Source organism: Lentinula edodes (genome assembly GCF_021015755.1).
Source record: "Lentinula edodes strain Le(Bin) 0899 ss11 chromosome Unknown C8R40scaffold_30, whole genome shotgun sequence".
NCBI classification, from domain to species: Eukaryota; Fungi; Basidiomycota; class Agaricomycetes; order Agaricales; family Omphalotaceae; genus Lentinula; species Lentinula edodes.
This window is the reverse complement of record NW_025764336.1, coordinates 61,713-87,953: the sequence shown is the minus strand read 5'-3', so window position 1 is coordinate 87,953 and position 26,241 is coordinate 61,713. Positions and strand designations below refer to the sequence as shown.

General features: G+C 45.8%; 11 protein-coding genes and 1 non-coding gene across 12 annotated transcripts; 6 read left to right on the top strand and 6 right to left on the bottom strand.

Annotated features, from left to right (window-relative positions):
- Nucleotides 1–169: 169 nt before the first annotated feature.
- On the bottom strand, nt 170–2,150 carry C8R40DRAFT_473406 (Phosphoenolpyruvate/pyruvate domain-containing protein). Its single transcript, XM_046235178.1, has 8 exons — nt 1,828–2,150; nt 1,699–1,760; nt 1,625–1,642; nt 1,473–1,568; nt 1,357–1,406; nt 1,093–1,302; nt 582–702; nt 170–518 (listed from the first exon to the last, which is right to left on the bottom strand). Exons 1-8 carry the CDS (start codon nt 1,902–1,904, stop codon nt 364–366), a joined length of 789 nt encoding a protein of 262 aa, XP_046083687.1. The 5' UTR covers nt 1,905–2,150; the 3' UTR covers nt 170–363.
- C8R40DRAFT_1202861 (amidohydrolase family-domain-containing protein) lies at nt 2,151–5,125 on the bottom strand (the record flags this gene model as incomplete). The annotated part of the gene is made up of 15 exons (XM_046233134.1): nt 2,151–2,622; nt 2,691–2,822; nt 2,878–2,924; nt 2,989–3,022; nt 3,092–3,119; nt 3,165–3,378; nt 3,450–3,583; nt 3,657–3,780; nt 3,841–3,865; nt 3,938–4,100; nt 4,172–4,337; nt 4,389–4,513; nt 4,590–4,661; nt 4,720–4,778; nt 4,815–5,125. 15 exons carry the CDS (start codon nt 5,123–5,125, stop codon nt 2,397–2,399), a joined length of 1,860 nt encoding a protein of 619 aa, XP_046083686.1. The 3' UTR covers nt 2,151–2,396.
- An 89-nt stretch (nt 5,126–5,214) lies between these two features.
- Nucleotides 5,215–5,879, top strand: C8R40DRAFT_1052067 (uncharacterized protein; the record flags this gene model as incomplete). The annotated part of the gene is made up of 2 exons (XM_046224740.1): nt 5,215–5,304; nt 5,373–5,879. Coding segments are annotated over 2 exons (597 nt in total), but the record flags the coding sequence as incomplete, so codon positions are not given.
- A 1,844-nt stretch (nt 5,880–7,723) lies between these two features.
- Nucleotides 7,724–10,849, top strand: C8R40DRAFT_1051995 (uncharacterized protein; the record flags this gene model as incomplete). Its single annotated transcript, XM_046224739.1, has 9 exons — nt 7,724–8,021; nt 8,086–8,172; nt 8,226–8,423; nt 8,476–8,497; nt 8,550–8,789; nt 8,855–8,963; nt 9,016–9,066; nt 9,135–9,194; nt 9,257–10,849. The coding sequence occupies 9 exons, from the start codon at nt 7,724–7,726 to the stop codon at nt 10,847–10,849; spliced, it is 2,658 nt and encodes an 885-aa protein (XP_046083684.1).
- Nucleotides 10,850–11,370: 521 nt separating this feature from the next.
- Nucleotides 11,371–12,195, bottom strand: C8R40DRAFT_473103 (uncharacterized protein). Its single transcript, XM_046235176.1, has 4 exons — nt 12,046–12,195; nt 11,819–11,993; nt 11,695–11,766; nt 11,371–11,632 (listed from the first exon to the last, which is right to left on the bottom strand). Exons 1-4 carry the CDS (start codon nt 12,055–12,057, stop codon nt 11,514–11,516), a joined length of 378 nt encoding a protein of 125 aa, XP_046083683.1. The 5' UTR covers nt 12,058–12,195; the 3' UTR covers nt 11,371–11,513.
- Nucleotides 12,196–12,201: 6 nt separating this feature from the next.
- On the top strand, nt 12,202–16,216 carry C8R40DRAFT_1116154 (armadillo-type protein). The gene is made up of 16 exons (XM_046228594.1): nt 12,202–12,265; nt 12,338–12,403; nt 12,480–12,538; nt 12,607–12,711; nt 12,771–13,049; nt 13,105–13,257; nt 13,313–13,462; nt 13,518–13,628; nt 13,681–14,330; nt 14,381–14,525; nt 14,580–14,651; nt 14,704–14,845; nt 14,902–15,236; nt 15,290–15,386; nt 15,441–15,679; nt 15,744–16,216. The coding sequence occupies exons 2-16, from the start codon at nt 12,364–12,366 to the stop codon at nt 15,765–15,767; spliced, it is 2,601 nt and encodes an 866-aa protein (XP_046083682.1). The 5' UTR covers nt 12,202–12,265; nt 12,338–12,363; the 3' UTR covers nt 15,768–16,216.
- On the top strand, nt 15,744–16,395 carry C8R40DRAFT_473183 (uncharacterized protein). Its single transcript, XM_046235177.1, has one exon. The coding sequence runs from the start codon at nt 15,950–15,952 to the stop codon at nt 16,334–16,336; it is 387 nt and encodes a 128-aa protein (XP_046083681.1). The 5' UTR covers nt 15,744–15,949; the 3' UTR covers nt 16,337–16,395.
- C8R40DRAFT_1116151 (uncharacterized protein) lies at nt 16,217–18,576 on the bottom strand. Its single transcript, XM_046228593.1, has 3 exons — nt 18,268–18,576; nt 17,619–18,201; nt 16,217–17,361 (listed from the first exon to the last, which is right to left on the bottom strand). Exons 1-3 carry the CDS (start codon nt 18,269–18,271, stop codon nt 16,416–16,418), a joined length of 1,533 nt encoding a protein of 510 aa, XP_046083680.1. The 5' UTR covers nt 18,272–18,576; the 3' UTR covers nt 16,217–16,415.
- On the bottom strand, nt 18,577–20,543 carry C8R40DRAFT_1116150 (uncharacterized protein). Its single transcript, XM_046228592.1, has 3 exons — nt 20,205–20,543; nt 19,914–20,151; nt 18,577–19,867 (listed from the first exon to the last, which is right to left on the bottom strand). Exons 1-3 carry the CDS (start codon nt 20,524–20,526, stop codon nt 18,766–18,768), a joined length of 1,662 nt encoding a protein of 553 aa, XP_046083679.1. The 5' UTR covers nt 20,527–20,543; the 3' UTR covers nt 18,577–18,765.
- Nucleotides 20,544–20,627: 84 nt separating this feature from the next.
- On the top strand, nt 20,628–22,671 carry C8R40DRAFT_1150883 (uncharacterized protein). The gene is made up of 4 exons (XM_046229552.1): nt 20,628–21,139; nt 21,197–21,437; nt 21,493–22,332; nt 22,387–22,671. Exons 1-4 carry the CDS (start codon nt 20,661–20,663, stop codon nt 22,438–22,440), a joined length of 1,614 nt encoding a protein of 537 aa, XP_046083678.1. The 5' UTR covers nt 20,628–20,660; the 3' UTR covers nt 22,441–22,671.
- C8R40DRAFT_t179 lies at nt 22,605–22,677 on the bottom strand. The gene has a single exon. It is a non-coding gene; the product is annotated as a tRNA-Phe (tRNA).
- A 10-nt stretch (nt 22,678–22,687) lies between these two features.
- Nucleotides 22,688–26,240, top strand: C8R40DRAFT_1116146 (aflatoxin-detoxifizyme). Its single transcript, XM_046228591.1, has 22 exons — nt 22,688–22,918; nt 22,971–23,062; nt 23,114–23,237; nt 23,294–23,426; nt 23,478–23,644; nt 23,699–23,864; nt 23,929–23,987; nt 24,048–24,135; nt 24,193–24,241; nt 24,295–24,459; nt 24,514–24,533; nt 24,596–24,601; nt 24,661–24,711; nt 24,761–24,785; nt 24,862–25,022; nt 25,078–25,106; nt 25,161–25,258; nt 25,317–25,351; nt 25,401–25,531; nt 25,586–25,679; nt 25,748–25,927; nt 25,980–26,240. The coding sequence occupies exons 1-22, from the start codon at nt 22,728–22,730 to the stop codon at nt 26,094–26,096; spliced, it is 2,181 nt and encodes a 726-aa protein (XP_046083677.1). The 5' UTR covers nt 22,688–22,727; the 3' UTR covers nt 26,097–26,240.
- Nucleotide 26,241: the final 1 nt, after the last annotated feature.

Below are 26,241 nucleotides of genomic sequence, written 5' to 3'. Positions count from 1 at the left end.
TTTTATAGTACTTCCCGCCTTGAAATGACTCGAAATGACTCGGTATGGAATAAATGAATATTTGCTGGCCCTATGCGTAGGGCCTTTGCATCATGAATTGGAGGTGCGTCGATTTTTGTCTCTAGCACAGTCCGGATATATATGGATGTCGGGGAGGCCGGAGGACAATTTGTGTTCGGCGGCAGTGGGATATAAGTTTTCTTCAACGTACTCAACGTACTTTGCCTGCAACGACTACAGATGACTTTACCGCCATCCTCATGGTCACCAGTGATCTCGATTCTTGGTCGTATCGACCCAAGATTTGACAATGATATACAATGATACTAATTGGTTTGTTGAGGGTTATTAGATATACATGAATTACGCACTATACCCTTTGACCGCATCTGTATTTTTCCCAGTAGCCGCAGTCAACTCGTTAGCAAACGCAGTGGTGAGAGTGTCTATGTCCGTGGTGACGCTGACCATTTGGAAACCTTGCGCGAATCGTTTGGCTGCTTGTTCGCCGTTGAGACCTACGGCCACACACAGAGGGTAAAAATTGGTTAGAAAGCCACGGACTTGAAGTTGAACCTTACAGAAGATGGCTGCGACTTTCCCGTGTTTTTTCGCTGAAGCAAGAATCTTTGAAATGGCGGCTTCGTGTGCTTCGCTGCCAAATTGCACCCCCATGGAAAGTGCTAGGTCGAACGGGCCGATCTTGGGATCAGGAATCAGTATGCGTGATGCCAAGAGGTGAGGGAGATTCAGATCGGGGGTACTTATGTTGCCACGCGAAAGGCCCTGACCAAGCCCAAGCCGAGCTGCACGGCATCCTATGACGGTTCGAGAGGCCATAAAACTTGTTCGAAATCTTCGAATACCTGTGTTTGTGTCACTTATTGATGATATCCAACTACTTAGGTACAGTCTGGAAGGTATATGTGAGCTTGAAGGGCGTTTGAGACAGTTCTACAAATAGACCCTGCCTGGACTCTCTATTCATTGGGGGGGGGGGGGGGGGGGTCGTGAGAATCGTGTACCCGATCTGAATCTCCCTCACCTCTTGCGTGATGCAGGGTCGCACCGCGATGAATGGATCGAACTTACAAAAACAACATCAATACCCTCTTGACAAATCTCTTCGATCTCCGCGACAGCTTGAGGATGTTCTATCTGAACAGAGATGACCAGTTCACTGTTAGCAGCAGCCGCGTATGCACCACCCAAAGCGCCGGTTGCGCCGGTGAACATTGGTCCGAATCCTCTAATCCCGACTGGAGGGTATTTTGTCGCGCGAACGATTCCTCGGACGATTTCCTTGATGAGAAATACGTAGAAGATACAAATCAAAGAGTTGTTTTATTCACATACCACACTGTTGGCCATGGGTACCATTAATCCATGGGCGCCGGAGTCGAGGGCTCTCTATAATGCAATGATTCGACGTCAATATACGGATTAGTAAGATCAAGTGTGCCAACTTGGACGTTCCTTGATTAACCAAGTTTCCTCAGAAGGGACACGAATTATGGGAGAAGCCCCATTTGCGGCGATGACATTGGCAAGGTCGTAGAGATGTGTGTCTATTGATTCAAGTGGCATAAGGTCACTATGATATGAAGGACAACAATTCACACACCGTTGATTAGACCGTGCTCTGCATCACAGGCATATGAAGTCCCTCAGACAAAGTGCATAGAGGGAGAAGCTGACCAGCATCAATGAGAACCCAAGAAACATTTTGTGTTCTTGCAATGGTACCCGCTATAGCCGTACTTGAGAGAGAGAAATCAGTATATTGACGTTGCTGAGGAAGGCTGAGCTCCAAAATTCAGGACTAACCTGGGAAGTGTAAGCCAGGCCCCTGCAGCTTGCTCTCCACCAGACAATTTTTGACGCAGAGGAATCGTGAACGACATATTAAATCACGAAGGTGGAGCAGGAGGAGGATCTTGAGAACAGGAAGAAAATTCACTTGTTATGCATTCTAATCCATCGCGATTGGTAGTGCTCGCAGAATGGGGAAGCGATCCGACCTGCGGATCGGGCCGCCGTGTTGGAAACTCATCTGACCTGCCTCCTCGGCCTGCCGCCTGATCCCCTCTCATGTTCTCAAACTTAAACTCAAAGCTTGGACAACTTGGGCTAGATGATGATTGGGCCGGGATATCGGCTCCAAATTTGGACACAGATGGGCCCCAAAATGGCGAAAATGAGGTATGGACATCATCATACATGAGAACATATGAGAACCCAGCGCCACAAGGGGACAAGGTTTATAGGTAATTGGGTACTGGCTCAACACTGTCCAGCTTATGTATATCTGCAAAATAGATCATAGTAGAGGCATTAAAGAACAACCCCGATATATCTTTTTTCATTTTATCTTATCTACAAGCATTTAACAAGTCTCACAAGGCTCCATAAGCAACCTTTCCATCCACCACTGTCGCCACCACCTTCGTCTTTAAAATATCCTTGAAGGGCACTTGCATGATGTTCCTATCGAGGACCACGAAATCCGCTTTCTTTCCCGGGGTTAAGGACCCAAGTTCATGTTCAGTGAATGATGCGTAAGCAGCGTCAAGTGTCATTCCTTTGAGAGCTTGGGCACGAGTGAGGGCCTCGGAAGCATACCTATTAAACGATAATCGTCAAATTCGACACAAAAGCACTAATGCCAAGGCTGCAAATGTTACGCTTACCATCCTCCATCCCCGTGCGGGGACGTACCGTCGACTGAAAGTCGGGAAACCGCAGCATAGAAACCCAGCAGCGGATTGACGCTTTCTACAGGGAAGTCGGAACCTAAAGGGATAACATGTTTTGGCGATCCACTGGCATGAAGACCCAAATTGAAAACAAGCTGCAAGACGACTAATAACCACTCACTTCAACAAAGTCCGATATGCATAAGCGCCCTTGATTCGATTTGGACCCTAAGGTGATTATTCAAAGTTAGGACTCACCAATTATCCATGGTGTACAGAAACGATAACTAACCAACCTAGTTTCTGCATACCACATATCGCTGGTCCTAGATTTCGCAAGAGGGATGATCGGAGATGAGATTCATAATAAATATCCTCCAGGAAGCCATACGTACGCATGTGTTGGTTGGACGCTGGCGATAACTGCAACAAGATTAGCTGTTCGCAGACAAGCATATTGATACTTACTTCCAAGTTCGCTCGTCCGCCTAAGATCTTTCATCGTCATTATTTGGGCATGTTCAATCCGTGGCCTCCATTCCGTGATGTTCGCTTTCATTAATTCGCTTTCACTAGTTGTGTTCGTGATCATAGTAGTAGTTTCGTTGTCGCCCATTTCGATGAGTTCTTGATAAATGTCTAATACGACGTGGTTTGCACGATCCCCAATGCAATGGATATTCTAAAATAATACAACACATATGATGATTATCCCTAAATATACAGTTTGCGTGCGAATTGAAACCGACGTACGACTTGCCATCCATCCTTCCAGAATTGCTTCACGAGATTGAATAGAGTCTTGGGAGTACTTCGCATGATTCCTGAGGTATTTGGTTTGTCGGAGTACGGTTCGAGGAGGGCAGCACCCCAAGACCCTAGTGCGCCTGTTTTATGTAAATTTTTAATCAAAAGTGTATCAATAGGATTGAGCTGGTGTAGCGGTGGAGAGTCATTCACCATCGGTGACTAGCTTCACGCTGCGAATCGTCAAATGACCGTGTTTTCCGTAATCAATCAATCGAGGAATCTGGGAACCCCAGTATTCGTCGGAAGATACGTGGCCCATTACATAGAGCCGCATCTATGATATGAGCTGAGTGAGGTCCCTCTCATACTACAAAGTGGAGAAAGGGAGCATTACAGGAATGTTACCTGCTTCAGCCTGTCTGAAGGTAGTAGATTAGTCTTAAATTTGAACGTAGACTTTGGGGAGCGGTGAGAATGGGGAAGAAACTCACTTTTTCATGAATTGGATTATTTTTGGAGAGGAGCCTGCGTCATGAATGGAGGTGAGACCATGGGATAGAGCGAGGTTCATGGTTGTATCGAAAAACGTAGTCATCTGCTCATCAGTCCATTCTGGGACCGGGATCAATGACATGGCGTTATCGAGGAATATACCTTTACAGAAACCAATGAACAATACGCACTGAGCCCTGCAGTTGCAGCAGAGGGAGCGGGAGGACACGTACCTGTGGGATTACCGCTTGGATCACGCACGATTGATCCTCCTTTGACCTTTGTTGGGAGGTCGCCCATGATTTCGAGAACGCGAGTGGAAACCCACGATGCGTGTGCGTCCACTCGGTGTAGTGCTATAGGTCTGCCTCTGAGCAGCGGATCTGTATCAAAGTCTGCCTACCACAGATCTTGAAAAAAACATGCAAGAAAGCTCGATCACAAACTTACTGCGCGAGGGAATCCTGTTTCCGGCCATTTTGTTTGATCCCAGCCCCCTCCTTCAATCCATTGTGATTTGTTGTTATAGACGTCAGGATGGGTGTATATATAAGCCTTGATGTGTTCCAGAACCTCTTGTGATTTGCATGGAAGTAATTAGTACATAGAAATAGAAGACTGAGAGAAGTATACACTGTCGAGTTTACCTACCTGCCAAGGATTTACAGCTATCTAATTCCAATTGCATCTTGAAGCCATTGATCATAATGTGGGCGTGAGCATCTGCAGTGAGTATCAAAGTAGCACATGTTGCTGGCGGGATATCGGGCAGAGTACATACCAGCTAAGCCTGGCACGATGATAGCATCCGAACTCACATACGAGATTTTGTGCGAGACCCTGCCGAACAGACGTGATACCAGCCAGCTTTGTAACCATGACACAGCCTGAGTTCTTCGATACAGGCGTCCCTGTAATTCCTTCGAGCTTCCGGTGTAGGAAATGCGCGATCCTACGATTGAAATACATTCGACTTGAGGTGTCACTTCATCGACGGTATAGATGTTGCCTGATTCTGAGCATACGGAGTATTCATGATGATAGATAGGGAGAGGGATATAATTGGAGATCCATAAGGTGGACAAAAAAACGAAAATGATAATAAATTCAGTGAAAAATGTTTTTCGAGGTATACGGGATGGCGAAGGACTGGGTTTCTTCAAGTCCTGTAATTCCTCTTTCAACATTGGGAGGGATTAGATAACAAAAAATTGGGCGCTTGTCCGCAAATCCAACTTACCAATTGATTTTATTTAGCGCGGACGCTTAGGAACGCTTTGAGATGGATTCTCCTTGGGATGAAGAAGCAGGGCCAGATACTCTTAGAGATACAGAATGGTCAAAGATGTCTTCTGAATTCACGACAGTGCGTATGCAACGAACTATATCTTTCACGCGGAATTTGGACTTTTTTTTGGTATTATAAATGAACAGACTGGCTACCGTGAAGGTATAACTGCTGGGAAAGAATCAGCGTTACAAGAAGGGTTTGATACTGGTTTTGCTACCATTGGTACTCCGATAGGTCGCGAAGTTGGGATGCTCCGCGGAATGGTCTCTGCACTCCTTGCCTCTATCAACGGCAGCGAAAAGTTGCCTAGGGGTGAATCTATGCTCACCGAAGCCCGATCCATTGCTTCCCAGCTGTCTAAAATTCGTTTCTCTGAAATAGCTCCCCGAGATCTCGAGGCAGAAGCTCATGCCAGGGAACATTTTGAAATGAACGAAGAGGACGCGGGGATGGAAGAGAGCAAGGAATTGGCTGAGAAGCGCCAAATGGAGGGTCTAGAAGACATGCTAAAACGACTTAACTCGGGAGGGGTTGACACGGATCCTGCAGATCAATATAAGAAATCCACATTGGAGGATGTACAAGCTCTAAGGCAACGAATTATATCATTGTGTACGATGATTGGGATTAGGCTTGTTGATCAGAATTAAGATTGGTGCGAGTAATGCTTTCTTTTCTCTCCATGACTTATGCATACGCGTAGAACTTACATTTTCAGGGATACTTTACAAGCAAACGCTATACACAAACTCGAAATGCAGCATGGATGAGCACAAAGGAGATAGATGCAGTGTGGAAATGGTAGAGATGGTGAGGACTATTGTAGGATGTACACTACTACTTGTTTTTGCTCACGAGGTGTTTTTCTGTCTGTAGAGAGCTACTTACCTCTGCCTGATCTGCCTTTCGTGACGGGATCAGAAGACGGCTGATAAATTTCGTAGGTTATCATCTGTTACAGTGCTTTGCGAAATGGTTTGCTTGTATGGATTTTTTACCAAGTGTTTATTGCTGTTTATTTCTAGTTATTTGTCCAATACATTTTTGGGCCGAGGCTCGAGAGGGCTCTCTTTGAGGACCACCAGGGGCGAACCGAGCATGCCCAAAGTTTAGATAAGCATTTGTAAGTATTTGTAAGCTTCGACTGTAAAATTCATCCGAGTAATTATTTATTGTTGATAAATAAATGAGCCATGCTTCGATCGGGCAAAGTTCACTATACTTAGCATTTCACTCAGCCAAAAAAAAATTGAAGTCCTAGATACATTTCCTTTTGATCATACACTCATCATGAATTACAGGTGAACAAGCCCATTTTTCGAGGGCCAAAACCGAGTAAAAAAAATACAGTGCAAGCTAGAGCAGGTAAAATGACCCATTGGAGATTTGAACTTAGCTTTCATACAAATGCAATTATTTCACATGACTCCAAGCTCATTAAACCACTACACAACACAGGTTATAGTGGGCATGCTCATGGGGCTATCTGCCTTGTATCAACATCCACTATACATGCAATTTTTGTATCCGTTGGTCATTATGTACACCATATGTTATTCTAACTTTTTAGGCATGCTTTCGACAGCAGTATTGATTCAACCGCCGGATATGATAACAATGGATTTATGGAACTGCCGCTAACTGCCGGGGGCAACGCGCGCTAGCGCGCGCGGATAAGAGGTTAGCGATTACTAATATTAGTAATGCTTATCTAAACTTTGGGCAGGCTCGTTTTTCCCACCAGGGCCGTCGGGCTTCAAAAAGTGATTGATGAATCCTTTTTGGGGTAAAAATATATTGGACAAATAAATAAGCACAAATAGATGTGAAAAAGTCGAGCAAGCAAAGACTTACGCAAAGCACTGTATCACCAATCGGCAGGCTACATTCACGCCTCAATGGATTCTGGAATAAATTAATATTGTATAAGTAACCTATGACCTATCATTAGCTTAAGGCATATGTCTGGCTTCTAGTATTTCTTCCCCTTAAGAGTACTTGCAAAGGCTCTGAGATCTGGTACAGAGTGGGAAATCATGAGCCAGCATGAGCCTCAGGTTTCTACTTTTCCGATATTTTGGTCCCACAACAGCCCCCTAATCATGGCTAAAGTTGTTGTGAATTGGGTTAATCTATTTTCTTGCTATTAACCCATTTCTCGTGCCAATCAGCTAAGGCGTTTCAGTGGCGGTTCAAGCGTGCTATGCTGAGGTCGTTGCGAACACATTCCTCCGGGGTCCGGAATATTTTGTGTAAATATGTACCCTTGCGCCTTATTTGTAAACGGCTGTTGGCAGCACTATGCCTGGCAGTACTGGCGAGAGTACTGGCGAGAACGAACACATGCACAATGTACATATGTAGACAACGACGTTGTAAATAGCCTCTTGTTCTTTTGAGCCGCGGCCCGCTTTGGAAGCCTTCCCTTCGGTCACTCCCCATCAACTCTCATCTTACCATCGCAAGTCCAGCTGGCCGGAAATCCTAAGTTCAGATGGCTTATCCTCAGACAATGAGCCCTCAGACCACTCATCAACACTATCGCGACGTGAACTCCGCTTCTTCATCACCGACAAGCCAGCGGCTCAGGCAACTTACCAAACAACATTTTGTTGCTGAGCTCTCTCAATGTCTATTCGACTTCGTAATCCAATTATTGCCTACCCAAGAAGAGCTGGCAGTAAAAGAAGATGTCAGAAAGTTGCTCGAACGGCTCATTAGAACGATTGAACCGGACAGCCGGTTGTTATCCTTTGGGAGTACTGCGAATGGTTTCAGTTTGAGAAATTCAGGTGTGTCTAGACAAGGTCGTTTACTTATCATGGCCTGCGCATTACAAAACTGACGCTCATGGAGATATGGACCTATGTTGCCTCATCGACTCCGAAGAGCGGTTAGCTGCCTCGGACCTTGTAACGATGTTAGGAGATCTACTTGAGCGAGGTGCGGTTACTGCGCTCCTTCCCTGATGGCCTACTCACGTTCCGTGCAATTAGAAACGAAATTCCATGTCAAACCGCTACCTCATGCACGAATACCTATCGTTAAATTGTCTTTGGACCCTTCACCAGGACTCCCACTTGGCATAGCCTGTGATATCGGGTTTGAGAATAGACTTGCTTTAGAGAACACTCGTCTTCTCATGTGTTACGCTATGATTGATCCCACAAGAGTACGGACTATGGTCTTATTCTGTGAGTATTTGTGTAATGGTTGTAAATCCAAGCCCCTTATCGCGATTAATAGTGAAGGTATGGAGTAAACGGAGGTGATTCATAGGGATTATTCTTTTTTTTTTGCAATCTCTAAATCATTTCTAGGAAAATCAACTCTCCATACAAGGGCACACTGTCTTCATACGGCTACGTGCTGCTTGTGATATACTTCCTGGTCCACGTCAAAAATCCTCCGGTTTTGCCTAATCTACAACAAATGCCACCTTTGCGACCTATTCCCAAAGAAGAAACACATATGGGAGGCCACAATACATGGTTTTTTGATGACATTGACCTCCTTCGCCAACGATGGCATTCTGAAAACTCAGAGACCGTTGCAGAATTGTGGGTGTCGCTCCATCATGCTTCTCTTTCATTGAAAGTGCTGATCCAATACCGTATGGGTGTAGATTGATCGATTTTTTCCGATACTTTTCGCGTGATTTTGTATATAACGGCGGCGTTGCTTCCATACGTGCAGGACTGCTCAAGAAGGAGAGTAAGGGTTGGCAGAATGAGGTGAGGGCTATCAAACCCCAACCGGTTTCAATTTGATGTCGGCTGCATATAGGTATCTGCATCCCGTTACGATGCTCGAGAACGGAACCGATTGTGTATCGAGGTCGGTATTGTTTATCTAGTTCCTGTGTCTGTCTACTGGATGCTCATTACTCTTTTTTCCTTGAAAAGGACCCTTTCGAGACGGACTACAATGTCGCCAGATGTGTCACGAAGGACGGTCTCTACACTGTTAGTGATCCATGGCAAATACTAAAGTTGGTCCAGAGCTTACCTGAGGTATCATTTCATAGATCCGCGGAGAATTCATGCGTGCATCGCGGGTATTGGCCACTCGCCCGGAACGAGCCATTCTCGCTTTGGCCGACCTTTGCGATGAGCGGAAAGATGAAGATCTAGTCACTGCACCACTTTTTTACGCACCTTCTCGCCAGGTTCCACCACAAACGCCTTACTCCGTGGGAAGTCGGTCAATGCAGTTGAATAGTACCCCGATCATACCGTCTCCTACGATAAAGCTACATGAACCAGGACCCTCACTACCGAGTCAACAAGTACCTATTCGCCCGCCGCCGGAACATATGGCTCCAAAACGAAGTCAGTGGACTAGTCCGCCACCTCCTGAAGCACCTTCCTCAGACCATACATTATATGAGAGTCAACTGGGGATGGGGTTGGAGTTAGCGACAGCAGCTACTGAAGCTCGAGAGAAAGAGGAGGCGTATAATTCGTCTTCGAGTAGTAGTGAGATTTTGGATGATGAAGACCGCCGCTCAGATGCAGCGGAATCTGACGATGTGACGTCGATACGTTCCTTCACTGAAGGTACTTCAACAATCTCCGCTGGTCCTTCTTTTCGTCGACCGTCCTCGGGATGGCTTACCCAAGCAAGTACCAATGTGCGATTAGCTCACGCACAAATTGATCTCACAAATGACCCACCTTCTCGGTTTTCTAATGCTGCGGCTGCGAGAAGTAGGTTCAATCTGTTCGACAAACCTGTTGATATCCCTTCCTCGCGTCCGAATGAACCTCCAAAATCCGAATTTACGAAGAAGTACTCGTCGGGTCCTGGACGACCTATATTAAAAATCCATTCCCCTCTAGCCGTGTCTATTCCTCTTCCTCCTTCCCCTGACCTTACCACAGGGTCTCAGGAAGAACCTGGTACTGTATTTTACCAAACAAGGTCCCCGCATTCGACGTTTTCATACCCAAGCCCTATTGGATCTCACTCACCTTTGTCCCCATACTCATATCTCTCTCAACAACAACGCTATTATACCACCCCCCACGACATATTCCCCGCCAGCCTCCCTACATTATCTTCGAATAATATCCGCGATAGTGCGGTAGAAGTCTCCTACATAGGATTGCCCTCCTGTACGACGGGGCAAATGACACCTACACCTACTTCGGTTTCGGCACATAATCATTCACATTCTGCTTCCACTATTACTGCGTCTACGCCTCCACCAACTGTGTCTCGAATATCTTCCTCCAACCAAAATGTACTCTCTAGTCCTTCTGTAACATCAACACAGTTTCATCCAGCGCCCTCGGCACGCTCTCATCCTCTATCACCCTACGATCCTCCACCTTCCAGGAAATTGCCTCCGCCTGGTACACACCCGACTCACGTTTGGACCGCAACTTATCAAAGTAGTTCGCCGGCCTCATCGTCCACGGATCACTCAACGGCTTCCATATCCAGATCTCCATCCCCCAGGTCAATATCTCCCCCTCGTTCATCTCTTCCCCCATCCACGCTTTCTGAGGCAAGAATGGCCAAGCAGGAAAACACCACTCGCTCGGAAGACTTTCGTACATCAAACAACCTTGATGCTCTTGTCGAGGTTAGGGACAATGTAAATCAACTCCGATAGCAGTCGTTCGGTCCAGTAACCAGAATGCCTTTAAGTCTCGTGGCACGCATCGGCAGGCATCCGACATCTCGTGCGAACATTCATCCAGTATTTCTTGGGATTCATATTAATTGAAGAAACAGCGTGGTGGGGGGTCATTGTATCATCAAAAAGGCATTTTGTATGAGCTACCTCCATTCTATCCATTCGTGTGTCATTCTGTGTTTTGCTGTTTGTCTTTATCTCAACACCCATCTACTTCCTTTATCGTGCTTGCCCACCCTCAAAATTGCAATTACCTACTTACTGCTACACTTTAGAATCCTGCCAGTGTTCATTGTTCTTTCCTACTCCAATCTTACTGACTTCATCGGTCTCTGCTTTGCTTTGTTTTCCTGAGGATTCCTATGGCACATGTACCTCTAGCATATCCCCGTTGCCCGACCGGATCACTTATCCGATTGATACTGTAGTGGCATACTATCCATATTCTGTGCAGACAGATGGCGGTCTTCAATGTACTTGTTTTATGCCACCTGTGTTCTATTGATCGCGATGAGGTAGATTCATGATAACATTGAAGGAACAGATGTCCATTTTACTGAATATAATGCACATGTTAGACTGACTATATATACCTCAGTAACTGCAACAACCTTTCCATGAAATTAGTTCTAATTGTCCGTTATTCTTGTGTCAAAAATGGATTAGCAATCTCTTCTGAACCATCCACGGGACTTAGGAGAATTATTGTAGGTCCACGAAGAACGGCAAGTCCCAATGAGCGTTTTCGGGGCTGAGGCACTAGAAAGAATTTAAAGTTTCAGTTTGTAGATCGATAAATTCGTGAGTGAAATAGTCCTCACGTTCCACGTCCTCCTCGACATCATCTAACACGAGATTCAGCAATTGGTCGTAGCCCTTGAGCACACCGGTGACTGAATCCAGAACCTGGTCAATTATTGTGAAAAATGATTAAGCGATATTTACCTTCCCGTCCACCAGTGAATTTTACCCTAATACGTTCATTCACGTACTTGGAAAGGTCAAGGATGGCCTCCCGCCGTGGTTTGTCTCCTGATGCTTGAGACGATGAAGGGCCATGGCCACGACCTCTTGAGTTACCACCGGGCCCGCCGCGGCTTCCACGAGCTGCACCACGTCCCTAGAGATTGAGTCGATATTGCTAGCAGAAATCTTGAAACAAAGATACAGACTCGATCTGCCATTTTTACGCGTATGAAATAGACCCTAAAACAAAAGGCCCTGTAGAGGGGAGGATAATGGCTTGCACTTTGTTTGCTGTGGCAGTGAGCAAGAAAGAACAAGTCACATTGACAATGGGCAGCGGCCAGTCACTAGTCAAGGGTTGTCAAAGCGCCTGTTTTTTACAATTACTCTCATCCATCCTTCAACCCGCTCCCTTTTTTTCTCAACGTCTGTTCAGCGTTCCCTACAGATTCTCACATAGATATCTGATTACTCTTTCGCCTCAAAACTCGTCAATAGAACCTTTTACCGTATCTTACCCAACGATGAATGCGACTGAACTACTTGCCAATACGTTGTCTCCTGGTACGCCACTGTTCTATTCTATCATACTTTCGGACACTAAGCCTGGTCTATTTCCATCGATACTGTACCCCATTAGACGCAACTACGCGTCAGAATGCCACTGAAAAACTTGAAAATGCGTCGAGAGAGAATTACGTGCGTTATCTTTTCTTCTGCCCATTCATCTTCGTATCGGTACCAATGACCATTCTTTTCTACTTTAGCCCGAGTACATGCTCATGCTATCGTCTGTTTTGGCCGACGAGAATTCTCAATTACACGTCCGAAATGCTGCTGGTCTTGCGCTGAAGAACGCATTAAGTGCTCGAGTGCGTCATTATCTCATCTTTCTTCTACCATCACTCACTCAATGTTTTGGACTACCTAGGAAAGTGCACGGCAAACGGAATATTCCAATAGATGGTTGAATTTGAGTTCTGATGCAAAGGCAAAGATCAAGCAAGAGTCTTTGATGACTCTCGGCTCAAGCAGCTCAAAAGCTGGAACGTTTGCTGCCCAAGTGGTCGCAGCTATCGCTGCTGTGGAACTTCCTCAGGGCCAGTGGAACGAATTGATCGAAGTGCTATTGGGTTTTGTCAACAACCAGCCCAGTGCGAATCTCAAGATCGCTACCCTCCAAGCAATTGGATTTATCTGTGAATCGATAGTTCGTCTTTTTTCCATGAATCGACTGCATACGAGTACTCAATACATATTTCCAGAAACCAGATATCCTGGCCCTACGCTCGAATGAGATCCTCACCGCCGTCATACATGGCGCACGAAAGGAGGAAACGTCGCCTGATGTTCAACTTGCTGCGATTCACGCTCTCTTCAACTCACTCGAATTCATTCGCGATAATTTCGATAGAGAGGTGTGTGTTGGTTTCATCCTACAATCTACAATCCACATCTCAAAAAAATTATAAGGGAGAAAGAAATTACATCATGCAAGTCGTCTGTGAAGCTACCCAGAATCAGTCTGTGAATGTCCAAATTGGTGCTTTCGAATGCCTGGTGAGGATCATGGACCTGTATTATGATAAGATGGCACTATACATGGAGCAAGCCCTGTTCGGCGTAAGTTATTTTCCGGTGCACCTCGCTTGTCGCTCCGATACTCATCCTTTATCAGTTGACCGTGGTTGGGATGAAGCACTCTGAAGAGCGCGTTGCACTGCAAGCTGTTGAATTTTGGTCGACTGTCTGCGAGGAAGAAGTCGAACTTGCACTCGAAGCTCAGGAGGTATGCGGCTTTTTTGACATGGTCATCACCTTTCATTTATAGCTTGTGTCAGGCCCAGGAGTATGGCGAACTACCTGAACGTGAATCCAAATACTTTTCCAAGATTGCGCTCCCCGAAATTGTTCCTGTCCTGCTTATGTTGCTCACCAAGCAAGAAGAAGACGCTGATGAAGACGAATGGAATGTCTCTATGGCCGCGGGAACTTGCCTCACTCTTCTCGCGGGTGCTGTTGCCGACGCAATTGTACCAGCTGTTATCCCATTCATTGAAGCTCACATCAAGGCTGAGGACTGGCACCATCGTGAAGCAGCAGTCATGACCTTTGGCTCAATTCTCGAAGGCCCTGACCCCAGTGTCCTGACGCCTCTGGCCGAGCAAGCACTTCCACTTCTGATTAATATGATGGCTGATACCAACATACACGTCAAAGACACCACGGCGTGGACTTTGGGTCGCATCTGTGATATCCTGATCACCGTCATCAAACCAGACGTCCATTTGCACCCATTAATTTCCGCGCTGGTAGGTGGTCTCCAGGACAATCCCAGAATCGTTGTGAATTGCTGTTGGGCCTTGATGAATTTGTCCGATCAACTTGGTATGTTCTATGGTGGCGAGGATGAAGCCGATACACCGGCCACCGGACCACTTTCTCCGTACTACGAAGGAATAGTTCAAGCTCTTCTCCACGTTACCGAAAGGTATTTTTACATCGATTCGCACATATCATGTATTTTAAAACTCTGTCTAGCTCTAGCAACGAGTCCAACTATCGAACAGCAGCATACGAGGCTATCACTTCGTTCCTTACGCATGCTGCAAATGACGTTCTTGGTGTAGTGGAAACCACAACGGTGACTATCCTTCAGAGAATGGAGCATTTACTTAGCGTGCAGGTGAAAACTGTAGATGCTTTCTTTCGATCATCCTTGTACTAAGGGTTCATATAGAATCAAATACTTGGTGTGGATGACCGCAACAACTGGAATGAGCTTCAAAGCAACTTCTGCTCGGTTATCATTGTGGGTCCTACTTTCATAAACATTATATCTGCCCGTTGATTGCTTCTGATAGTGTGTCATTCGGAAACTTGGAAATGGCATACAACCATTAGCAGACCGAATCATGACGGCCGTTTTACAATTGATTCAATCTGCAGGCAAAACATCGACCGTCCTCGAAGATGCTTTCCTAGTTGTAGGATCCTTGGCGTCAGGTATGTGGCTTCTACTTCAGTGACTATACCACATGCTCATTATCTACAAATCTCAGCGTTGGAAACCCAATTCTCCCCATACATCTCTGCGTTCCTGCCGTTCCTGTATCCTGCCTTGAAAGCCCATGAAGATACTCAGCTGTGCACAGTAGCTGTTGGAATTATTGGTGATATTTCTCGTGCTTTGGGTGACCAAAGCGCACAATATGCCGGACCATTCATGACTGTGCTTCTGGAAAACCTTCAAAGTGATGTTCTTAACCGGAATGTCAAGATCGTTATTTTGTCGTGCTTCGGGGATATCGCTCTCGCCATCGGTCCTTCATTTGAGCCCTACCTTGAGACGACGATGAACGTTTTGCGACAAGCTGGCGCCGTTCAACCAAACCCTGTATGATTTTACATCAATCTTTCCAGAATAATCACTGATGTGCTTTGCTGCAGCTGGACTACGACCTTATGGACTATGTTTCTCAATTGCGCGAAGGTATACTCGAGGCATACACCGGCATTGTCACTGGGTTGAAGAACACAAACAAAGGTAATATATCCTCTATATGTGTCCTTGAGCAAATTTCTAACCCATTGCCATCAGTCAATCTACTTCTACAGCATGCCCCCAGCGTATTAGAATTGATTCAACGTTGTCTCACTGACGATGAGAAGACTGAGTCACTGGTAAAATTGTGTTATGGACTACTCGGAGATCTTGCCGATTCGTTCCCCGGAGGTCAATTGAAGCAATTGCTGTTGCAGCCGTGGATCGCCTCCGAACTCAAAGCCAGACACCGCATGAACCAAGACGTAAAGAAGACCATGCGTTGGGCTCGAGATGTGAGTTTCTGGTATTTACTAGGTAGGATTGCCGCTAAACAATCGTTTTTCGCGACATGTACAGATGGTCAAGCAAGCGACGCAATAGACTCTCATTTTCTTCCTTCTCTTTACTACTCAGTCTGCCTTTCTTCCTTTTCTGACGTACTCGCATGCAACATAATATACCGTTCTAGTTTTTTTTTCCCTAACGATCGCGCTCTAAAGGAGGCAAATTATAGTTATGAATTGCATGTAATAGAAGGCGGCCTGCTCGCTGCTCTGTCCACGATGTTCTACGCATTTCACGGCAGTTTCCTTGTTTTTTTTTCTTGGTTCTGTTGCCCACGCTCAATTACCACGTACGATTCATCCGATCTCAAACTGTATCCTTTATCTGTTTCAATCCTCATTCTTTTCAACAGCATTTATTGCCTCGGATTTTTAGTGCATTTTCGATTGCTTTCGCTGTCAACAATAGGTGAAATTTCGTCGATATTGTTGCACCCCTTGAACTCTTGCTATCAGTGTGAACTGTTGGACAACTTCCTCTCAGCTTGTAAAGGCCTTATTGTGCACATATTTTATATGTTTCTTGACGAGTATATATCCTATGGCGAACCTTCGAAAGCCCTATGTATAGCAGACGCACCACATTTTCAATGTATAATCAAGTAAATGAAGTAGGAAAACCAGAAAGAGCAAGTCCCAGCGCGCAAAATAAAGCAAAAATCTAAGACACTACAAATCGCTGACTTCAACGATCCCTCTGGTCAAAGGGGTTAGGCAATGGAACATTAGGACTAGGAGGTTCCTTCCCGTAAGCAGGACCAACAGCAAGGCCACCTACGTTTTGGGTTTGAATCTGCGTTATCCGACCAACAATATACGCATCAGCGCCATACCCATCCCCGGAAGTTCGAGAAGAATGCGAAGGGCTGTAGCGTGAAAGAACAGCAGGTGAATCCGATCGTACATCCTGAGGGGTATATACATTCCTTGGGGGAGCAGGAATCGAATTACCTCTGCCTCCAGGTGTCAACGCCGAGGGAGTCCCGGGTCTGGCGCCGAAAGCCTGATTGTGACTCTGCCAGGATTGGGTTGAAGGTGCGGGCGAAGCATGACGATATTCACCATAGTGCGCAGCGAAAGTAGCGGGAGCAAAGGCCGGCGCATTAGCTCCTGCGGATATTGACTGGGAGGGACCAAAAGCATTCATAGGAGGTTGGTTCAGTGTACCATACGACCTGGCCGATCCACGAGAATCTACGCGGGAGAGTCCGCCGTCGCGATAATTAAAATCCTGCGATTGACCACGAGAGGGATTTCGACGACTGGAGTAGGCGTTAGGTGAATAATAGGCTGGTTGAGCGGCCTGTGGTGGGGCCGAACCACCATATGTAGGGTATGACGCAGCCGTATTGGGATATCCGTATCCAGAGTCTGCGTACGCTGCCTTCTCCGGATCACTAATCACACCAGCTCTCCCGCCCATGATACTCAAGCCATCATCCTCCTTCCCAAGACCAAACATCGGTGTCCCAGATCTCACCTCTTGTTGAACCTGCTCATCGAGATCCTTCTCAAACTTGCGCCTCGAACGGTACCGGACGATCTTGAGTACGACAGCAAGGAGAACAACGAGGAATATAAGGCCAGCAGCGCCGAAGACTCCGCCTACAGCTGCTTTATTCTTGAAGAATCTATATACAGCCGATACGTTAGCGATAAGTTGGGACATCCGAAGCGCTGAGGGAAGGGCAAAGCTGATGGACAGCTCGTAATCCCACTGTCCGATGTCAACACATCATAGCAACCCGCCTATGTGTATTTGTCCTATCGGTAGAACATAACTAATGCAATGTAGTCATCGACGAGAAGGTGCGACCACCGCGCAGCAAATGAATGCGATTTTCCAGTTATGGAGAACCTGAGAGAGAGAGAAAAAAGTGGAACTTACGTTTCGGTTGAGTCCAATTGAGTTGGTGTTGGCTGGCCCGAAGAGGACGTGGCGGCAAAGACTTGGGTTGTAAGAGTTGTTAGATGCCCGTCAACGGTACCCGTGCTAACAATTTCAACTGCAGCGGAGCCGGTGGCTGTTGAACTGGGTGTTTGAATAGCTTGGACTGATTGAGCGATAGGTGATGCGGACGAAGATACAGATGCAGAAGTCGTGGAGCTGGCTTTACTTTGCGATACTGAAATCGAGCTAGTACTGGTGGACGTTCCCGAGGAAGCACTGGTCGTCGACACAGATGAAACTTTTGCGGACGTAGACGATGAAGTGGAGCTCGACGTTGTACTGGTGGCCTTGGTGGAGGTTGTGATGGTCGTTTGAGACACGCTACTAGAGCTTGTTTCAAATGCACTACTAATTGAGCTTATGGCGGACAAGGTTTTGGCATCCGCGTCAGTACTCGCGGTCGTCGTTTCTTGAGTTGCGGCCGCTTGTATAATTCCAGCTTGCAACGATCCCGCGCCTGTGGCCGTGGCACTGGCGTTTGCAGTATCTACTGAAGTAGCTGAGGAGTTTGAACTTGTACCTGTACATAATTCAATCAATGCTACCTCAGATTCCTTATCCAGAGACATAAGAAAACAGTACGCACTCATTTCTGTATTTCCCCGAAATATCTTATGTATCTCTCAAACAACTTCAAGTTGTTCCAACTAAAAAACTACTAGAGTCGGAAACTCCAAGTTCCCAAACTCGATGATGGAAAGATAGGAAAAAGAGACCAGCTGAGCTGAAGCTGGACTGGCAGCACGCTTGAAAGAAAGAGAGCCAAAAGAATTTTTCAAGAACGACGTGAACAAAGAAAGACAGAGAACGAAAAAAAGGAAAGTAGAAGGGAGAAAGGAAGAAGGAAACGGCAAGTTGAGAAGGGCAACCACCGATATTGAATCAGATTCAGATTTCGCAAACTGTATATCACATGTGTATATTGATAGTTACAAGTGACAAGGTTATGAAGGGTTATGAGTACAGGACAACCCACAACGCAGCAACGAGTGAATGATGGCGTCCCAGCCAATCAACAATCAATTGTGAGTTGGCCTCGTTCAAAGATCTCGAGCAAGCCTTCCATACTCGACACAGGTAGGCATCACAAACGTTGAATTTCATTTACAGCCCTCCATCCCATCTGCTCCACATTTTCCCATGTATAATCCCCTTGGATATTTTCAACATCCAGTTCCTCCCAGCCCGGACGAATCAGACGGCGAATTGAAAACGAAGAGTTTCCACCTGAAGAGTCGTTGGAGACAGCGGTCACAGTGGCGATGTGAAGTAAAACTTCGGGTGAATATGTTTCTAGGTTGAGAGCGAGTGCCTTCCAAGCTACCAGTTTGCCATTCTGAAGAGAATCGAGGGAAACTTGGGGGAACGCTTCAAAGTTTTGTTCGACCACAGACCAGATCAGCATGGACTTGGAATCCTCCGCGTCAAGATCGTTCACGGCAAGAACGGTTTCAGAATTGGAGTATGACAGATGTTCTTCCGCGAGACCGTAATCCAAAGTGGATTGCATTTCATCATCACGCGGTTTTTCTCTGACCGTACCTGTATAATCTTCTTCCCAATGCTCGAGCTGCTGCTTTTTGTTCTTTTTCTTCTTGGAGGAAGAGTTATTCCACAAATCTTCCTCTACATCCACACTCGTAACAAACATGTTCTTCGGTAGCTTGCCAAGAGACTGAAGTTCCGAAGGAGGAATGACACGCGCCTGACGAGCCAATGGATTTTCTGGGGCGGAAGTAAAGATAGTGGTAGAGGAAGGAAGTGGCCCATTCAGGACATCTGACTCTCCTTCTACTTCCTGGAGGACATCAGAAGAATCGGGGACACTGAAAACCTTCTTCTGACTTGTTGGCGGAGCAAGGGCGTATTTGTATCCTTTTTTCTTGTTTTTGTTTCCAAGTGAGAACATTGTAAGATTGAGAGGGTCATGAATTAGAACGTTGTCTGCGCTCTGCTGTGCTGTTGTCGCTCTAGCAGACACTGATTTATTTGCCCTGGAACCAAGCGGAGCGACATTGACACCTGATATTCGTTTCGGAGGCGACGGTACGAGCGTAGATGCTTCAGCTCCTTGCCCGCTCAAAGCGTCGTGCTTTTTCTTTGATCTCCGTCTAATGTTGCGCTTGCGCGTTTTGATTGAGCCTAAGCCAGGAGGTACATGAGTCTGTTGTACGGGAGGAGCAGGTCTGAACACGGGTAAGTACAAGTTCGCAGAAAAAAGTGTGAACTGACTCGATATTTGCTGATTTTGGTGGGTTTGGTTTAGAGGATATTTTCGAAGGGTGGGTCGAAGAGTCTGAGTCAGAGGAGGAAGAAGAATCGGCACTAGAGTCAGAGTCGTCAGTAGTAGTAGAGTCTGAGTCTGAGCTAGAAGAGTCTGATTCCGAAGAGGAACATGAAGATGAAACTGATGAAACATCTCGAGGTCGAGTCTTTGACTGCAGAGGTCGGTGCCGCTTCCCTGCAGTTGCTGCATAAGAATGTTCAGGTTCAACACACAATTTGCATGGAATATAAACTCACTCGATCCATCATCTTCTGCTTTGCGTTTTTTCCCCAGAACAGTGTATGCCTCCCTCGTTTTAATGACAAGCAAGTCTCCATCTCTGAGAACCTCTTCCGCAAGAAGCTCATCCAATAGCTCAAAGCCATCTAACCCCAAAGCAATATCACGAAAGGTAATGTTAGCATTAGAAAAGGATTTTATGGTAGTGCATATTGATTTTTTGAGATCAGTGATGGACTTTTGTGGAATTTCTTCACCAGCAGCTGAGAATGCGAACCAGACTTTGAGCTGGGGAAGCTTTGAACCGTCGGTGTTGGAGGTTTGTAGACGAAGACGCATTGAACAAGCCAAGCAGGCGAGCCCCGTTAGGGTAATCCAGCTTTGATCTGTGTGAAATCATAATACCGCGCGCGGTCCGATCATGAACTTCAAAATGATATAGATAATATCCTTCAACCTATCCTGTTCTTGGAATGGGCATTTTGTATCATCTTCCAAACGAGCTTGTGGCTCATATTTTCCTCTTTTGTACTTTTAAGGACATCCTATCCTTCCAGGCGACCTGCCGACTCTTTTACGAAATTATTACAACTTCCTCCTCTATCCAATACCGTATCGCATTGGAAATATCTGGATTAGAGGATAATCCACAGCATGAACTCAGCATTCCGGACCGACTTCAGCTATTGCAACGCAGAGAAGCAGCATGGACCTTATTTCAGCCGAATTTCATACAAACAGTACCCGTCAAGAACACCGCAGTGGTTATTTATGAGCTCTCAGGTGGAACTTACCTTCTCTCGGGCATATCTAGGGACTCGATCAATCATCTCCGGCTTCCTTCCACTCCCAGTGACCCCACGCCATGCTGGGATCATATCCCAGTCACCGACGAGTTGCTGGACTTTGGCTTGGCCGTGACGGAGCACGATTTGATTGGTGTGTTGACGACGTTAGTAAAGATTCAGTCTAGCATATGATCGTTTTTCCGAATCCTTATTCTTTACAGAAGCTCAAAGGGTGTTGATTCAACTCTCCAAATACGCTTCCTTCAGCTTTCTACTGGCTTGCCCCACCCGCTCTCTAGGTCACCTATGCGATTTACCCAACACATTCTTATGGACAACCTAGGTGTTGGAATAGAGATCGTTGGAAATATAGCTGCGCTGGTTATTCGGGATGTTAGCTTTGGTCATCACAATCGTGACAAGGTATTAATCTTAGATTGGAAACGTGGAATAGTCAGAGCCGTACGTACTGGCTCATTCTTGCTTTTAATTTTTTATGAGCCTGAATCACGTTTAGGAGCTGTACATTGAATCCCGTCGATATCAAAGCGCCATATTTCTAACTCCAGAATTACTGCTCGTTACCAACGCACAAGAAAGATGCCTCGAGATATGGCGAATCCCTCCCGATTCTGGCGAAGCGGTGTCACCCATCATATGTAAACAGCCCGCGCTATCTTTGGGCCTCCCTGCAATACATCCTGGTTTCATGGTATCCGAGTTCGCCTGCAGAGGTGCTCCGAACCCTATTCTGTCTAGCTGCGACACATCCCGCCCTTTTCATTCCTCGCCCATCGAGTCGATAATGGTTTTCCACTTAACTATATCCCCGCTTGATCCCCGTATACCTATCCCGTTCGTATTTTTCGCCCATCGACGAACCTTTCTGGAAATTCTCGCCAAAGCTAAACTTGATCCTGAGCCTCGAACGACACCCATCCCATGGTCGGGTTGGGGCCCTCCCAAAACACGATGGCTTCGTGCCCGGTCTATACCCACAGAATGGATTACCACCACGTCTGGGCAACGGTACGCATATGTATCTATGCACGCGCCCGCCCTGCCCCAGCCCGTAGTAGTCCTGGACTTCAATCAAAATCATGTTAGAAAAGTTATAGCTAACATGAAGAATCATGTTCCTCCGTATCATGGTGTCTTTCCAAACGAAATGATAACGACCGATGTGAGTTCATTGTGGAAAAGGACATGGATTGACGAGACAAAGGATACGTACGAGAAGATGAAGGTATTCGCTGAGGATGTCGGGGGATATTTACCCTATGTTGCTGTCAAGTCGGTGCAAACGTACGAGTTTCATGGTGTATTGATGGATGATGAACGAATCATAGGTATCAAGGTCAGTTGCACCTGATTTGAAATAGCAGAAGATATCTATCTGACATATCTGAAGAGAAATCATGTTCTATCTGGAGTTGAAAGTATTGAGGTTATACATATGGGATAAATTTGGAGATTTGGAGGATTCACATTTCTACTCGTGAGTCAAAAGCATAGATATCTTCCAACCCTCTCGGAACTTCGGTGTCAATGCCAATGCCATTTGTAATAATAGTAATGTGTGTACAATCCAATATCCAAGGAAAGAATAAAAACTCGAGCAAGCGTTCTTGGGGGTACCGCGGATCGAACGCGGGACCTTCAGAACTTCAGTCTGCTGCTCTCCCAGCTGAGCTATACCCCCTTATTGTTACTACGTGTTAGCATAATTCATTTTTTTTCTTAACAACGTCAATGTGGAGCCTAAGGGGCCTCAGACCTCGTGCCATCTATAACGGCTTGCATTATCCACTATCATCATCTCAAAAACCGAACTTACGCAGGAACTTTATGGCTTCCGCGAATGTTCATTCTGAACGATTCTTAGCCGATCGTGCTGCTCCTTTATGCAGTCTCGATATCTCCAAGACTTTCGCGCAATTAAGGTCTTGCACTATACTTCCAACTATATATTGATTTCGACTGAAAAGTCAACAGTTCCCAGGAAAAGAAGTACACTCATCATGTATCTGAAGCTGCTTGGGCCGGTGCGCGAATCATACAAGCTCAATGGACCCCTCAGGCGAATGGTAAGCCGTTGTGAATCAATCATATATAAGAGAATTCATGCTGGAATTTAGATCTGTATGATCTTTTGATCTTAACATTCAGTGACGATGGAAAGCTCGCCGATCTGCAAAAACTACAATCTGCATCCAGACTGACTGCTGAGGAATGGGAGGATATCATGCAATATACTGTTCAGTACGTCCGCCTTCTATTTCACTACCGTAACTCAAAACTGACAGCTTGCATATCAGAGTGCTGAGCAATCTGGTCAATTATCGCTCGTTTGGATTTACGAAAATCATTCCCCGGATTTCTGACATCAAATTCGAAGCTGTTGTGCAGCAGTCTGCAAACTCGAACAAAGCTCTTGATCTGTGGTACAAGGTATGGCAGCCATCGTTTGTGGAACCGCGCGCTCATACGCTTGGCTTACAGCTGAAAGAACACATCTACGCCACAGAACCTAGCACTTCTCTTTTCATTGGCAAGCGCAGTCAAGGGCATGTTTCAAATTATTACTTAGGAGAAGTTATATCCGATGAAGAAGTTGGTGATGTGCAAACTGCTGCAGAGAATCTTGGAGTTGACGTTCTCAACACTCGGTAACTTTGGGACTTGGCTCGTTTTGTCACGTACTGACAGACAAATATCTTTAGTTTGAGGAAAAATGGACAAAAAGATTTCACGCTTCTTGTGGCCTCTGCGCAATCCAAGCAATCTGCTGTACACTATATCTCTGCCAAATCTGGAAGCTTCAAGCTTACTGTCGAGTACGGTGATCACGCAGCGGCACTGAAAAAGGTCGTCGTTTCACTTCAAGAGGTGAGTGGCTTTGCTCTAAAATATCCAAATCTCGAGAATCGACTGTCATTGGGTATATGTTTAGGCCAAGAAATACACGGCTAACTCGCATCAGGCCAAGATGGTTGAGAAATACATTGACTCGTACGTTTGGGTTGCCCTTGACCCGAGGCCAATAAGCCCAGACTAAATTACCACCGACAGATACAATACTGGATCGATTCAGGACCACAAGGATGGATCCACAGAGTGGGTGAAAGATACTGGTCCTATAATCGAGTCTTATCTTGGGGTGCGAAGCTCAGGACTTATATCTCTGAACCTGGCTCTACTAACACATAACAATCAGTTTATAGAAACTTATGTCGATCCTTACGGTGGTAGAGCCGAATGGGAGGGTAAGTTCATCTATCAATTTTTCGAATTCGTTTTGATCAATGTCACCATTCAGGCTTCACTGCAGTAGTAAATAAAGCGCTTAGTGCTAAATATGACACTCTGGTGGCACAAGCTCCCAAGCTCATCGAAGTTTTACCGTGGGGTAAAGACTTTGAGGTTGAAACTTTCAGAAAACCGGATTTTACTGCCCTTGAGGTGGTTTCATTCGCCACGGGCGGTGAGTTTGTTTCTTCATTATCAATACGTTTGGTTTCTCAGAATGGGTTGTCAGGCATCCCCGCGGGTATCAATGTAATGTACCTTCAAACATTCTGTGTTGGTCACCCACTGATTGTGCGCTTGCAAAAATAAAGATTCCAGTATGTGCACTTGGATATCGTACTGAGGTAACGGGATTGAGCGATCTCTTGCATCGCAGAATTATTATGATATCCGTGAAACCGTTGGTTTCAAGAACGTTTCATTGGCCGTGCGTCCATAAACTTTCTCTGTTCACGTTTCCACTGAATACCGTTCAGAACATTCTTGCTGCAAAAGCACCTAGTTCGTATCTACTTTCATCGTCGTTCTGAATGTTTGAAATAAAGCTCATTAATGCCTCATTGCTGAAATTCTCTAGACGAAGAATTGACTTTCATTCATCCTGACGACGCGAAGCTTTACAATGAATGGGATCATCGGGCGTTTGAACTCCAGGTGGCCAATCATGAACTCCTGGGACATGGTTCCGGTAAGCTATTGAAGGAGAATGGGGATGGGTCGAGGAATTTTGACCCGAGCGTGAGTGGTTAACTGTTGAAACGTTCAGGACAACCATGGATATTCATGTATGCAGGTCATCAATCCTTTAACTGGTGAGCCAGTGTAAGTATAATAATTAGTGCTGTCGTATCTGTCCACTTAACGATACATGTTCAGAACATCATGGTACAAGCCCGGTCAGACCCCAGACGCGGTCCTTGGGGAGGTTTCTTCATCGATGGAGGAATGTAGGGCTGAGACTGTTGCTCTTTTCTGTGAGTACTCGTCCTCGCTGTGCACCAAACCTAAATCAGTCATATATTCTACGTTTAGTGGTCGGAAACAGAGATATCTTGAAGATTTTCAATGTGAGTAAATGCAGTATCCATGGCGTTTTCCTAATCAAACCTACATCAGTACGTCGACGAGCAAGAAATCGAGGATATTCAATATATAACGTTCCTTCTCATGGCTCGTGCGGGTCTCCGTGCATTAGAATTCTTCGATCCTGCAACCCAGAAGCATGGTCAAGCTCATATGCAAGCTCGGTAAGCTTTGAACACATATCGATCGCAGGGAAGCCTGATGATTTGGATCGACAGACTTGGTATTACTCAATTTTTAATGAGGAATGGTATAGCTCGATTGGAGAAAGTTCGCGATTCAGACGATATGTTGGAGAATGTGTTTGTACGTGTGAGTGCATTCGATATTGTATGAATGCTTCTGCCTGTGCTCATCATGCTTTGTGACTGTCTATCTAGGTTGACAGGGATCAAGTACTTGCACGCGGTAAAGACGTTGCCGGAAAACTTCTGGTATCATTGCAAGTATACAAGAGTACTGCAGATGGTGCAGGGGCACGGAAATTCTACACGGAATTAACAACGCCCATGTCAGGCTGGGACGGAGAACTCAGGGATCTCGTGCTGAAGAAAAAACTTGTCAGTTGTATTCAATATTACCCAGTCGCTGCGTACTGAGATCCCATTGTAGCCACGAAAAATCTTCGTTCAGCCGACAACAGCGATCGTTGATGGTGAAGTTCAGCTCAAAGAATACCCATTGACGAGTGCAGGTGCAATCGAGAGCTTCATCGACCGGAGACTGTGAGCATGGTCGGGGATGATGATGATTGTTCAAACTGAATTCGTACCAAATACACTTATACCAGTGATACAAGAGTAACTACTACAGTACATAGTTGGAACTTGGCTTGGAGTTTGGCTGCGAAAATAAAAAAGAAATTATCCCTTCC